The sequence below is a fragment of the Oncorhynchus mykiss genome, chromosome 25 (genome assembly GCF_057628025.1).
Source record: "Oncorhynchus mykiss isolate SJ-2025 chromosome 25, ASM5762802v1, whole genome shotgun sequence".
NCBI lineage: Eukaryota > Metazoa > Chordata > Actinopteri > Salmoniformes > Salmonidae > Oncorhynchus > Oncorhynchus mykiss.
Window position 1 is genome coordinate 79711450 of NC_143046.1, and position 14923 is coordinate 79726372.

The 14923-nt window shown below is 41.2% G+C and overlaps 1 protein-coding gene across 2 annotated transcripts in view; it reads right to left on the minus strand.

Annotated features, from left to right (window-relative positions):
• Positions 1-8431: 8431 nt before the first annotated feature.
• LOC110505812 (uncharacterized) overlaps positions 8432-14923 on the minus strand; it is a 52468-nt gene continuing 45976 nt past the window's right edge. For both annotated transcript variants that reach the window (XM_090219353.1, XM_090219352.1), the window contains exon 13: positions 8432-10933. In XM_090219353.1, coding sequence (XP_090075479.1) covers positions 10792-10933 — 142 coding nt within the window. In that variant the 3' untranslated portion in view covers positions 8432-10791. The remainder of the gene's footprint in view (positions 10934-14923) is intronic.

Here is a 14923-nt window from a genome sequence, read left to right on the forward strand (position 1 = left end):
AAATGTCAAGTTCTGATTTGTGCATAACAAAGAAACAGGGAAAATAGCTATAACATTGACTGAAACTGTAAGAGCTGTCCAACTTTATTCGTGTTATTTTGTTTCCGCAACTTTGTAGCCTGCTTCAAACAAATGTTTTTAAGCAAAAGGGCAACAGCAGTGTTCCACCTAGGGACATTTGGAGATTCAGTGTTTAATAGTCACATATACAGGGTTGCAGTTGTGATTGCATGGTACAGTGAAAATAATTCAGGACAGAGTGAAATAAAATCATGAAAATAGTAATAAAAAATAGCAATAGAAATAGCACTATATACATTATAACTGTATCAGTGGTTTGACAAGATGAGATGTGTGACCATCAAGGCTTGAAGAGGAACTGACTTGTTATTTCTTAAACAATTTAAATATATCCATCAACTGAGTATCAGTATAAATCCCCATTTTTACACCTATACTGTATGAGTATGCCAGTCCCTGAAATAGGTAGTGTAACAGGGTAAAGGTGCATCTATTAAATGAATGATATTATTTATGGTAGCCATGCGGTTGTACAATATGAGCTGATTGGTCCATTTGAATTAATAGGTGTCGCTCTGGATAATGCACCACACATCTACCTGTTTCCACTGCCATGGTGGTTAATTCTCCAGCCAGGAGATGGAGAGACAGGACAGAGCTCCTGCTGTCTCCATAGTCCCACACCAATAGCAGTGTGCATTCACAGTTATCTATCAAGTCTCATTGTGTTGTGTTAAGGTGTTGATTGGAGACAGGAGTGCAACGTTGGTATTAGAAGTATTATTTTTTCCGGACAAACACTCCAAACAGCCTACCTGCCGCTCGGAGGCGTCCACATGATCCTAAACCACACCATTGCCTCGTTTTGCATCACATTCCAAGTATAAACCTGACAAACATCTCATTTCAGAATGTGGGGTGTCCCCCCCCCACCCACAGTGAAAGTTGCACTACTGATTGTAGGTATCCTGAGTACAACCACAGCCTCCTGTGTGGTCCACCTCTCAAAAGCAGAAGTTCCAATGCACATTTAATATATTTTCATTGAGTGGTGTGATTGATAGATCTGGTCTTGTCCCATTACTCAGCATACGGGGACTGGCTTATTGAAACAGACAGGTACTTGATTATTTTTTTTATTTAAAATATTTAGTTTTTGTTCACCAAGTATTCACCAGGTTGTTTTCACTTACAGAAACTCACAATAATGACCATTTAGTAGCTGTTCTTCTTACCTGATTAATATGCTCATTGTTATTTAGCCATTTACTGTGTATCACAGGAGGTAGATGACATCTTCATTGGGGAAGACGAGCTTGTGATAATGGATGGAGCGGAATGGTATCAAATATATCAAACATACGGTTTCCATGCATTTGCAATTCCAGTCGCTACAGCCATTATTATAAGCTGTCCTCCCCTCAATAGCCTCCACTGCTGTGTATGTATCTGTATGCACACTGCATGTTGAAGGTGACTGTTGCTGACAGCCCCTAATCGAGCTCTGAACAAACCAGTGAGTTCTGAGACGAATGGTGTCTGGGAGGACTGGAAAACCCAACTTGGCAAACAGTGTGCCAAGGTAACTCAGACCCTTACATGTCCTGATAAGAAAAAAGTTATGTTATAATCTCCACCCAGCACAGCCAGAAGAAGACTGACCACCCCTCATAGCCTGGTTCCTCTCTAGGATTTGGCCTTTCTATTGAGTTTTTCCTAGCCACTGTGCTTCTACAGAATAATAATCCATCTTGAAGACATGGTATGTCCTGTAACCATGGTTATGGCAACTTATTTCCTTTGTTGTACTCTACGTTTGACTGACCGGAGCCTTAGTCAAAAGTAGGGCACTACGTAGGAAATAGGATACCATTTACAGTACCAGTTAAGTTAACAGCTACTCATTCCAGGGTTTCTTTATTGAAGACAAAGCTATGAAATATCACATATGGAATCATGTAGTAAGTGTTCCACAAATCAATATATTTGAGATTCTTCAAAATTCCCACTTTTTGCCTTGACATGCTCTCAACCAGCTTCATGAGGTAGTCACCTGGAATGCATTTCAATTACCAGGTGTGCCTTGACAGGTGAGCCACAAATTATCCATTTGAGCCAATCAGTTATGACAAGGTAGGGGTGGTAGAGAAAATATCCCTATTTGGTAAAAGACCAAGTCCATAATATGGCAAGAAAAGCTCAAATAAGGAAAGATAAAATGGCAGTCCATTAACTTAAGACATGAAGGTCAGTCAATTCAGAAAATTAAGAACTTTGAAAGTTTCTTCAAGTGCAGTCACAGAAACCAAGTGCTATGATGTAACTGGCTCTCATGAGGTGTTCCACAAGAAAGGAAGACCCAGAGTTACCTCTGCAGAGGATAAATTAGTTACCAACCTCAAATTGCAGCACAAATAAATGCTTCAGAGTACTACTTATCTATTCTTACTACCTGGCGCGCCAACCAAAGTACAGGGGGTGAACCGCCCAGGTCTAACCTAATGTGCATAGGCAGAGTACATACTACAGGTATCTTGCCTAAACACTCCCAAGGTGCCTTCCCCCCTGGGAACAAAAACAGAATAACTACTAACATAAAGTGAACAATTTCAATAATCAAAAACAGTCCTTCTGAAATAAACATACCTCTGCAGGACTAGCTACAAAATACTTTACAACAAACCAACACACAAAGAAGCTCTCTCCTAACAAAGGAACACTGGCTTTTCAAGCTGCAGAAGGAGTAGGTAATTGCAAACAGCTGTAATCCCTGACGAGAGGGTGGGGTCAAAGCTCCAATCTGCAATGGGACCGACCAATCGGCTGTTTAGAATCCAAGAAGCCATTTCCTGAAATACACACATACAAACCCAAAACATCACAGAAATTGGGGAACGTAACATCAAGTAACACATCTCACATCTCAACATCAACTGTTCAGAGGAGACTGCGTGAATCCGTCATGGTCAAATTGCTGCAAAATAACACTACTAAAGGACACCAATAAGAAGAAAAGACTTGGTTGGGCCAAGAAACACAACAAATTGACATTAGACCAGTGAAAATCTGTCCGTTGGTCTGATGAGATTTTTAGTTCCAACTGCCGTGTCTTTGTGAGATGCAGAGTAGGTGAACGAATGATCTCCACATGCGTGGTTCCCACCGTGAAGCATGGAGGAGGAGGTGTGATGGTGTGGGGGAGCCTTGCTTGTGACACTGTCTGTGATTTAGTTAGAATTCAAGGCACACTTAACCAGCATGGCTACCACAGCATTCTGCAGCGATACTAAAATCCAATCTGATTTGCACTTAGTGGGACTATCATTTGTTTTTCAACAGGACAATGGTCCAACACACCTCCAGGCTGTGTAAGGGCTATTTGACCAAGAAGGAGAGTGATGGAGTGCTGCATCAGATGACCTGGCCTCCACAATCACCTGACCTCAACCCAATTGAGATGGTTTGGAATGAGTTGGACCTTGGAGAATTGAGGAAAAGCATCCAAAAAGTGCTAAGCATTTTTGGGATCTCCTTCAAGACTGTTGGGGAAGCATTCCAGGAGAAGCTGGTTGAGAGAATGCCAAGAGCGTGCAAAGCTGTCATCGAGGCAAAGGGTGGCTACTTTGAAGACTTTTTTGGTTACTGCATGATTTCATAGTTTTGATGTCTTCATTATTAGAAAATAGTAAAAATAAAGAAAAACCCTTGAATGAGTAGGTGTGTCCAAACTTTTGACTGGTACTGTATGTACTTAGGTTGTTACACTGTAAGTACTGCATTGATTACCATGTAAATACTCAGATATTACATGTATTAGTGCCACAATATAGAGTGGGACTTATTTGAAATTATTACATAATTGTAGGCTATATTACAAACAGGCTCCTGCAAAAAATTGGTTGGATAATAATAATTTCATAGTTATTATTTGATAGTACTTTGTTTTCTCTCCCACACATTTAGACACACAGAGAGTACAATGCCATGCTGCCTGTTGTGGCTGAGAATCAGCGCGGCTTTGAGGAGATCCCCCTCTGAGTGGAACGCGACTGCCAAAGTCACATCACCATGAGACTGGCGTACACACAGATATGTGACAAACATGAAGAACTAGGTTAGAAGAACACATATTTTCTTCATCTCATCTTCACGGACTCGCAATACTTCCTTTATATATCTTAAAAGGGTAACCTTCCAAGACTCCATCCCCTTTATTTGCTCTAGCTTTAAAGATGAGAGGGAATTGAAGATTGACACATGCACTACAACATGTGGTCATCCACTGTGTGTGCCTTTGGGTGTTGGGTATGGCAGACGCAACATGGACCACTGGATTGTGAAGAACAGGTCAGTCATCAAAATGTCATAAATCATTTAATGCAAATTCTATACACGTTTTGTCATGTTGTCAGGGTGAAGTTTGTTGTCATGACATTAGTATCAGAGACAGGTATAGCATGATGGAAACGTTATGTTAAATTTGTGTTTTATTTTTTTACAAGAAATTCCATGAAGTAAAATCAGTGACAAGCAAATACTATTCAGCTGATTATCGGGTAGCTTCATTGTGTTGTAATTGAAGTCTGTTTTGTTATCTCCTCATTGCTAGAAGGTACAACCAGTGTGGAATCGCAGGTCGTTCCATCTGCCCTCTCATGTGAAAAACTTTCCTCTGCAGAATTGGTGTCAATCCCATTTCTATTCCAAACAGTTAAATAAAGGCAAGGTTATAAACCATAAAAATACAATTACATGTCTGAAAAAATTGGAAATGAAACTGGCACCTCTACCCAACTCTGGTAGGGTAAAAACTATTCAACTTGTTGCATATTGACAACTTCAAAGATAGCCTACCATTGCTAATTCCCGTGGTGTTGTTGATAATGGAAGGTTGTCAACAATACGACTTAGAAGACAAAAATAGACAAAGCATTTGATTGAAACTTTGATTATTTCTAATGTACTTTATAATTTAGAAAATATGTCCCCCTTTCACTAAGATTGTGACCAGTAGACCACCCTGTTTTTTCTCTTGTGACAGTGTGGATTGACAATAATTCATCTGTTTAGTTTGAGAGAGTTCATTTTGACATTGACTATGCCACCATCCACTGGACACAATGTGTTAGTCTGTCATCAGAGACATTGAATTCCTTGCATTCTTCTTATATTTCAGTAAAGCATAATTCAAAGACTTTTGTGTGGACCCCAGGAAGAGTAGCTGCGGCTTTCATAACAGCTAATGGGGATCCTAATAAAATACCACATTTGTGACTCCTGTCCTGTCTACCTTTCTGATGGTTTCAGAAGGGACATTCTGATGCCTCTATAAGCAATACAAAAATAAGATGTAATCAGCAAAGTGTCAGTGAGGTCCAAAAGTAAAGTATTTATACATTAACTAATGTTTTGTTGATTTGGTTCTGTACTAAACTATCATACCCCCTCCCCGCCTCAAAAAACCCCGCTAACCTCCCATGTTATTGGTAATGGTGAGAGGTTAGCATGTCTTGCAGGTATGATCTTTGTGCATCTAACTTTCTCACTCATAATGATTCACGATTCTTTCAGGATTATCCGTAATCATGGAAGCATCCACATTAATGTAGAAGTATTATCAGAAATACACTGAATATACAAAACATTATTAAACCGGAAGCTTTTTTCCAACTTTCACCTAAAATGACATACCCAAATCTAACTGCCTGTAGATCAGGACCTGAAGCAAGGATATGCATATTATTGATACCATTTGAAAGGAAACTTTGAAGTTTGTGGAAATGTGAAATTATTGTAGGAGAATGTAGTGCATTAGATCTGGTAAAAGATAATACAAAGAAAAAACATGATTAAAAAAAATAAAAAATTCTGTACCATCATCTTTGAAATGCAAGAGAAAGGCCATAATGGATGGATGTGCAAAGTTTTAGACTGATCCAATGAACCATTGCATTTCTGTTCAAAATGTTGAATCAAGACTGCTCAAATGTGCCTAATTGGTTTATTAATAACTTTTCAAGTTCATTACTGTGCACTCTCCTCATACAATAGCATGGTATTCATTCACTGTAATAGCTACTGTAAATTGGACAGTGCAGTTAGATTAACAAGAATTTACGCTTTCTGCCAATATCAGATATGTCTATGTCCTAGGAAATGTTCATGTTACTTACAACCTCACGCTAATCGCATTAGCCTACCTTAGCTCAACCGTACCACGGGGAACCCACCGATCCTGTCAGTCTGTCTTTCCATGACGTAGACTGACCAGGTGAATCCAGGTGAAAGCGATGAGCCCTTATTGATGTCACTTGTTAAATCCACTTCAATCAGTGTAGATAATTGAGACATGGATTGTGTATGTGTGCCATTCAGAGGGTGAATGGGCAAGACAAAATATTGAAGTGCCTTTGAACAGGGTATGGTAGTAAGTTCTGGGCACACCGGTTTGTGTCAAGAACTGCAATGCTGCCCGGTTTTCCAAAGGACATCCATCCAACTTTACTGTGGGAAGCATTGCAGTCAACATGGGCCAGCATCCCTGTGAACACCTTGTAGGGGTGCAAGGGGTTCCTAATGTTTGGTACACAGTGTATATTCTATTCTTATTTACAATAATAGTGACTCCAAAATGACACAATATATTATTTACTATTAATTTCTATTAGGCACAAAATAATCTGAAACACAACCAAAACAAACTGCAAATGCATCCAACAAGTTTGTAGAGTCACAAGCTTGATGTAGTCATTTTGTGCTCGGAATATAGGACCAAATACTAAACTTTTGACTACTTTAGTTCACATATAAGTGAAATTGTCCAAATACTTTTGGTTCCCTAAAATGAACGGACTATATACAAAAAGTGCTGTAATTTCTAAACGGTTCACCCGAAATGGATGAAAACACCCTCAAATTAAAGCACCAATCCAAGCCAGAACAACAACAAATGTGTCACTGTGAAATTACTTTTGGACCTCACTGTACATGTACACCAAAAATATAGGCTTAGTGAAATGCATTCTGTTTGTGTCAAATCATCTGATTATGCTGTCCTCTAGATGGCAGAATACACAAGGTTACTGAGGCCTGGGATCAGTTCACCCCTGTCCATGTAATCCTATTCATTGTGATCTAAAAGGCTAAACTGATCATAAATCAGCAGTCCTACTATGAGACGTGATACACACGAACCCAGATAATTTCTTGCAACCGATGGCAATTTATGTTATTACATTAGTATGAACCGAAAATTATTGACACCTCATCCTAGATTTACTCTGATTAAATTGAATTACAAAAAGGACTTATCTGACAGCAGGAGGTTCGCAATCGGCTTCAAGGGAAGGCAAAAGGCACTGCAGGCCTTTTTAAGTTCAGGGGCAGTGACTAGAATGTTCCCAAACACACTTCCAACGTATATCTGAACATGCGAATACACGCCATAAGCTACAATGAAATGCTGTGAGCTGTGGCTTCTACTCATGCGTTACGCATTAAAAACATCTTGATCAAATAAATCACACAACAGACAAAAGGGCAAGACGTCCTTTATTGCACTTGACAGACTGGGTTCCGATACAAAAGTACGACGCCCTCTCTGAGTTCTTCCCAGGTCACTTCATTCACAAGGAAGCATGTATTGTGTCCCTTGATCATGCAGACCTCCACACAACCCATCTAGATCTCACTAAGACATGCAATGTCTGTATAGGCAACCTATTTAATCAAAATGCACATATAAGGCTGTTAAAATCCCCTTTTGTACAGGAAGTCCTATATGTATCATGTGGCTTTTACACATAGCCTACACACATGTTATAAATTCACCATTCTGTTGGTGAAAGTTCCTACACACTCACACAACTACACTGACACCAACGCACGCACGCATGCACACACACACACTGACACCGCACACACACTCACACATATTGACACCGCACACACACTCACACTTTCACTCTTTGCATACATTGCTGCTACTCTGTTTATTATCTATCCTGATTGCCTTGTCACTTTTACCCTTACCTACATGTGCATAATTACCTCAATTACCTCGTATCCCTGCATATTGACTCGGTACCGGTAAGTTCTTGTTTATAGTCTTGTTATTATTATTTTATTGTGTTACTATTTCCTTTTTTTATTTAGCACATTTTTTGGTACTTTTTAACTCTGCATTGTTGGGAAAGGGATCGTAAATAAGCATTTCATGGTATAGTCTACACCTGTTGTATTCGGCGCATGTGACAAATACAATCTTATTTCATAGGAATTCTGTGCTAGTTGGAGGAATTATTTTGAAGATTCAGGTGGCTGTAAAAACAAAAGCAGATTTAAATAAAATGTTTATCATAGTACATTACTTAATTACAGACATTGTTAAAAAAACATTTCTAAAGAAACATTTCATAAACCATTCTCTTTTTATTAAAAGGACTTTTACAAGCTCAAGCACAGCTGAATCAATCACAGCAGTTTAAAAAACAACCCACAGGCATACAAACATAACTATTTAACAGAATGAATCGTTAAACTTAAAAAATGCCTTAATATACTGTACTTCCAACGTATCCAAGACTCTCAACTGACACCCTCCAAGCCTCACAACTGACACCCTCCAAGCCTCTCAGCTGACACCCTCCAAGCCTCACAACTGACAACCTCCAAGCCTCACAACTGACACCCTCCAAGCCTCACAACTGACACCCTCTAAGCCTCACAACTGACACCCTCCAAGCCTCGCAACTGACACCCTCCAAGCCTCACAACTGACACCGTCTCAAGCCTCTGCAGAATCCACTGAGAGATTATTGTAAGACAAGTAGTACCTTCTAGAGGTTCATCGCCCAATGAAATGTGTGCTTTATCTCAAATGTGTAAATACAGTGAGCTCCAAAAGTATTGGGACAGTGACATTTTTTGATGTTGTTTTGGCTCTGTAGTCCAGCACTTTGGATTGGAAATGATACATTGACTATGAGGTTAAGGTGCAGACTGTCAGCTTTAATTTGAGCATTTTTATCCATACTGGGTGAACCGTTTAGAAATTACAGCACTTTTTTTTTTTACATAGTACCCCCATTTTAGGGGACCAAAAGTATTGGGACAAATTGATTTATATGTGTATTAAAGTAGTCAAAAGTTTAGTATTTGGTCCCATTTTCCTAGCACACAGTGATTACATCAAGCATTTTCTGTTTGATTTGGTTGTGTTTCAGATTACTTTGCACCCAACAGAAATTAATGGTAAATAATGTGTTGTGTCATTTGGAGTCACTTTTATTGTAAATAATTACAGAATATGTTTCTAAACACTTCTACATTAATGTGGATGCTACCATGATTACAGATAGTCCTGAATTAATTGTGAGTAATGATGAGTGAGAAAGTTACAGACGCACAAATATCATACCCCCCCAAAAATGCTAACCTACCTTGCTATTGTAATGGTGAGAGGTTAGCATGTCTTGGAGGAATGATAGAAAATGCTAACCTACCTTGCTTTTGTAATGGTGAGAGGTTAGCATGTCTTGGAGGTATGAGAAAATGTTAACCTACCTTGCTATTGTAATGGTGAGAGGTTAGCATGTCTTGGAGGTATGATAGAAAATGCTAACCTACCCTGCTATTGAAATGGTGAGAGGTTAGCATGTCTTGGAGGTATGATGGAAAATGCTAACCTACCTTGCTATTGTAATGGTGAGAGGTTAGCATGTCTTGGAGGTACGATAGAAAACCGTAACCTACCTTGCTATTGAAATGGTGAGAGGTTAGCATGTCTTGGAGGTATGATAGAAAATGCTAACCTACCTTGCTATTGTAATGGTGAGAGGTTAGCATGTCTTGGAGGTACGATAGAAAATGCTAACCTACCTTGCTATTGTAATGGTGAGAGGTTAGCATGTCTTGGAGGTACGATAGAAAATTGTAACCTACCTTGCTATTGTAATGGTGAGAGGTTAGCATGTCTTGGAGGTACGATAGAAAATCGTAACCTACCTTGCTATTGTAATGGTGAGAGGTTAGCATGTCTTGGATGTGATATTTGTGCGTCTGTGAAATACCACACATTTTCTAACTTTTTCTTATGAAACGGTGTGTAAATTCTAAAATGACATAAAGGGATGAATCTGAAACATGTTTTCCCACAACATTTACATACATGGGCCCACTGCAAAGCTTCATAAACTGTATTCAAACTCTTTGCAGAAAACAAAACATTTTAAATAATGTGTTCTGTACAATCCTACAGACTCTTACAAGACTTCTCTCTTTGTACATCAATAAACTCAGAGAAACATACAGAGTTATAGCTTTGTCTTTACAATGTAAGCATATCAGTTCAAGCCACATTAAAAGCCAAAGAGCAGAATCTTTAAAAACCTTTAAATGATTCTGGAATAAAAAAAAGCCTTAATTTGCTGTCGATATGAAATGTGTTGAAAGGAAAAGGGTTAGGGCCGATATGAATGAGGGACAATGTTGACTGGAGAAGATAGCAAAGTGTGTGTGTGTGTGTGCATGCCTGTGAGAATGAGTGTGTGTGTGTGTGTATGCCTGTGAGAATGAGTGTGTGTGTGTGTGTATGCCTGTGAGAATGAGTGTGTGTGTGTGTGCATGCCTGTGAGAATGAGTGTGTGTGTGTGTATGCATGCCTGTGAGAATGAGTGTGTGTATGTGTGTACGTGCTTGTGTATGTGTCGTGTGTGTGACATGTACATGACATGTGTATCTGTCTGTGTGTGTGTGTGTGTGTGTGTGTGTTCATTTGCCCAGGTTGAGCAGAAGGCGTGGCAGGTCTCTGTAGTGAATCTGTGGCAGCACCAACAGACAGTAGAGGACCAGCCACAGCAGCAGGAGAACGTAGTACTCTGTCAATGACGTTGGAATCTGTATCTTCTTCCAGCTACACACACACACACACACACACACACACACACACACACACACACACACACACACACACACACACACACACACACACACACACACACACACACACACACACACACACACACACACACACACACAGAACAGGGTTTAGCAGAAGGTCAACAGAACTAAACAGACTTGAGAGTTTATCTCTTTATGTCAACATCAACAGCAGAGCTACTATTCATGGTAGTAAAAGGGGTCAGAGGTTAAATAAAAAGGGTTTAGAATATAAAAAGCTGCTCGGCTTCTTTAATGATACCAAAACAAAAGCCCATGATGGATTTCATTTATCCAGCCCGTAGAACAGCTGTCCGTAACATTTTCCTTGAAGTGTTGTTCATGTTACCCAGCTGTCTGATATTAATAATATACATTTGTCCGGATGTTTGGATATTACTAGGAAAAACTATGGGCCCTAGTTATAAACTACATAGCTATAACTAGGACCTGATGGTTTCTATAGTCAGGTCACATATTAAGGAAAAACTCCTGGCTCCTCCTAATAACTACTAACATAACACCTTTGTTCCTGAGCACCAGATACCAGATACCCCTATAGCTGAATCTTAAATGGGACCCTGTTCCCTATGCTGAGCCCTATGGGCCTTGGTCAAAAGTAGAGCACTACAAAAGGAATAGGGTGCCATTTGGGACACAAACTATCTGTCTGGCATCTCCCTCCCCAGAGGGCTGTAGATTATTTAATGATTTAAACGTTTCACACTATTACAACAGGAGGGATGATATCAGTCGAATATCACAGTGTTTCCCACCTTTTTTTGTGCAGTGTGAACACTCCAAAGGAGTGTTAGGGCAGTGTGAACACTCCAAAGGAGTGTTAGGGCAGTGTGAACACTCCAAAGGAGTGTTAGGGCAATGTGAACACAAAGTTCCCCAGGTTCCCTTGTCAATATTCCTGCACCACACACTAGACAACTGCAACACTGTTTTCCCTGCTATAACCCCTCACACTAGACTACTGCAACACTGTTTCCCCTGCTATAACCCCTCACACTAGACTACTGACATAACCCCTCACACTAGACTACTGCAACACTGTTTCCCCTGTCATAACCCCTCACACTAGACTACTGCAACACTGTTTCCCCTGCTATAACCCCTCACACTAGACTACTGCAACACTGTTTCCCCTGCTATAACCCCTCACACTAGACTACTGCAACACCGTTTCCCCTGTCATAAACCCTCACACTAGACTACTGCAACACCGTTTCCCCTGTCATAAACCCTCACACTAGACTACTGCAACACTGTTTCCCCTGCTATAACCCCTCACACTAGACTACTGACATAACCCCTCACACTAGACTACTGACATAAACCCTCACACTAGACTACTGCAACACCGTTTCCCCTGCTATAACCCCTCACACTAGACTACTGACATAACCCCTCACACTAGACAACTGCAACACTGTTTCCCCTGTCATAACCCCTCACACTAGACTACTGCAACACTGTTTCCCCTGTCATAACCCCTCACACTAGACTACTGCAACACCGTTTCCCCTGTCATAAACCCTCACACTAGACTACTGCAACACTGTTTCCCCTGCTATAACCCCTCACACTAGACTACTGACATAACCCCTCACACTAGACTACTGACATAAACCCTCACACTAGACTACTGCAACACCGTTTCCCCTGCTATAACCCCTCACACTAGACAACTGCAACACTGTTTCCCCTGTCATAACCCCTCACACTAGACAACTGCAACACTGTTTCCCCTGTCATAACCCCTCACACTAGACTACTGCAACACTGTTTCCCCTGCTATAACCCCTCACACTAGACTACTGCTATAACCCCTCACACTAGACTACTGTAACACCGTTTCCCCTGCTATAACCCCTCACACTAGACTACTGCAACACTGTTTCCCCTGCTATAACCCCTCACACTAGACTACTGACATGAACCCTCACACTAGACTACTGCAACACCGTTTCCCCTGTCATAAACCCTCACACTAGACTACTGACATAAACCCTCACACTAGACTACTGTCATAAACCCTCACACTAGACTACTGTCATAAACCCTCACACTAGACTACTGTCATAAACCCTCACACTAGACTACTGACATAAACCCTCACACTAGACTACTGTCATAAACCCTCACACTAGACTACTGCTATAACCCCTCCCACTAGACTACTGCAACCCTGTTTCCCCTGCTATAACCCCTCACACTAGACTACTGCCATAACCCCTCACACTAGACTACTGTCATAAACCCTCACACTAGACTACTGACATAAACCCTCACACTAGACTACTGTCATAAACCCTCACACTAAACTACTGACATAAACCCTCACACTAGACTACTGTCATAACCCCTCCCACTAGACTACTGTCATAACCACTCCCACTAGACTACTGCAACACTGTTTCCCCTGCTATAACCCCTCACACTAGACTACTGACATAACCCCTCACACTAGACAACTGCAACTCTGTTTCCCCTGTCATAACCCCTCACACTAGACTACTGCAACACTGTTTCCCCTGCTATAACCCCTCACACTAGACTACTGCTATAACCCCTCACACTAGACTACTGTAACACCGTTTCCCCTGCTATAACCCCTCACACTAGACTACTGTCATAACCCCTCCCACTAGACTACTGTCATAACCCCTCCCACTAGACTACTGCAACACTGTTTCCCCTGCTATAACCCCTCACACTAGACTACTGTAACACCGTTTCCCCTGCTATAACCCCTCACACTAGACTACTGCAACACTGTTTCCCCTGCTATAACCCCTCACACTAGACTACTGACATAACCCCTCACACTAGACTACTGCAACACTGTTTCCCCTGTCATAACCCCTCACACTAGACTACTGCAACACTGTTTCCCCTGCTATAACCCCTCACACTAGACTACTGCAACACTGTTTCCCCTGCTATAACCCCTCACACTAGACTACTGCAACACCGTTTCCCCTGTCATAAACCCTCACACTAGACTACTGCAACACCGTTTCCCCTGTCATAAACCCTCACACTAGACTACTGCAACACTGTTTCCCCTGCTATAACCCCTCACACTAGACTACTGACATAACCCCTCACACTAGACTACTGACATAAACCCTCACACTAGACTACTGCAACACCGTTTCCCCTGCTATAACCCCTCACACTAGACTACTGACATAACCCCTCACACTAGACAACTGCAACACTGTTTCCCCTGTCATAACCCCTCACACTAGACTACTGCAACACTGTTTCCCCTGTCATAACCCCTCACACTAGACTACTGCAACACCGTTTCCCCTGTCATAAACCCTCACACTAGACTACTGCAACACTGTTTCCCCTGCTATAACCCCTCACACTAGACTACTGACATAACCCCTCACACTAGACTACTGACATAAACCCTCACACTAGACTACTGCAACACCGTTTCCCCTGCTATAACCCCTCACACTAGACAACTGCAACACTGTTTCCCCTGTCATAACCCCTCACACTAGACAACTGCAACACTGTTTCCCCTGTCATAACCCCTCACACTAGACTACTGCAACACTGTTTCCCCTGCTATAACCCCTCACACTAGACTACTGCTATAACCCCTCACACTAGACTACTGTAACACCGTTTCCCCTGCTATAACCCCTCACACTAGACTACTGCAACACTGTTTCCCCTGCTATAACCCCTCACACTAGACTACTGCAACACCGTTTCCCCTGTCATAAACCCTCACACTAGACTACTGACATAAACCCTCACACTAGACTACTGTCATAAACCCTCACACTAGACTACTGTCATAAACCCTCACACTAGACTACTGTCATAAACCCTCACACTAGACTACTGACATAAACCCTCACACTAGACTACTGTCATAAACCCTCACACTAGACTCCTGCTATAACCCCTCCCACTAGACTACTGCAAC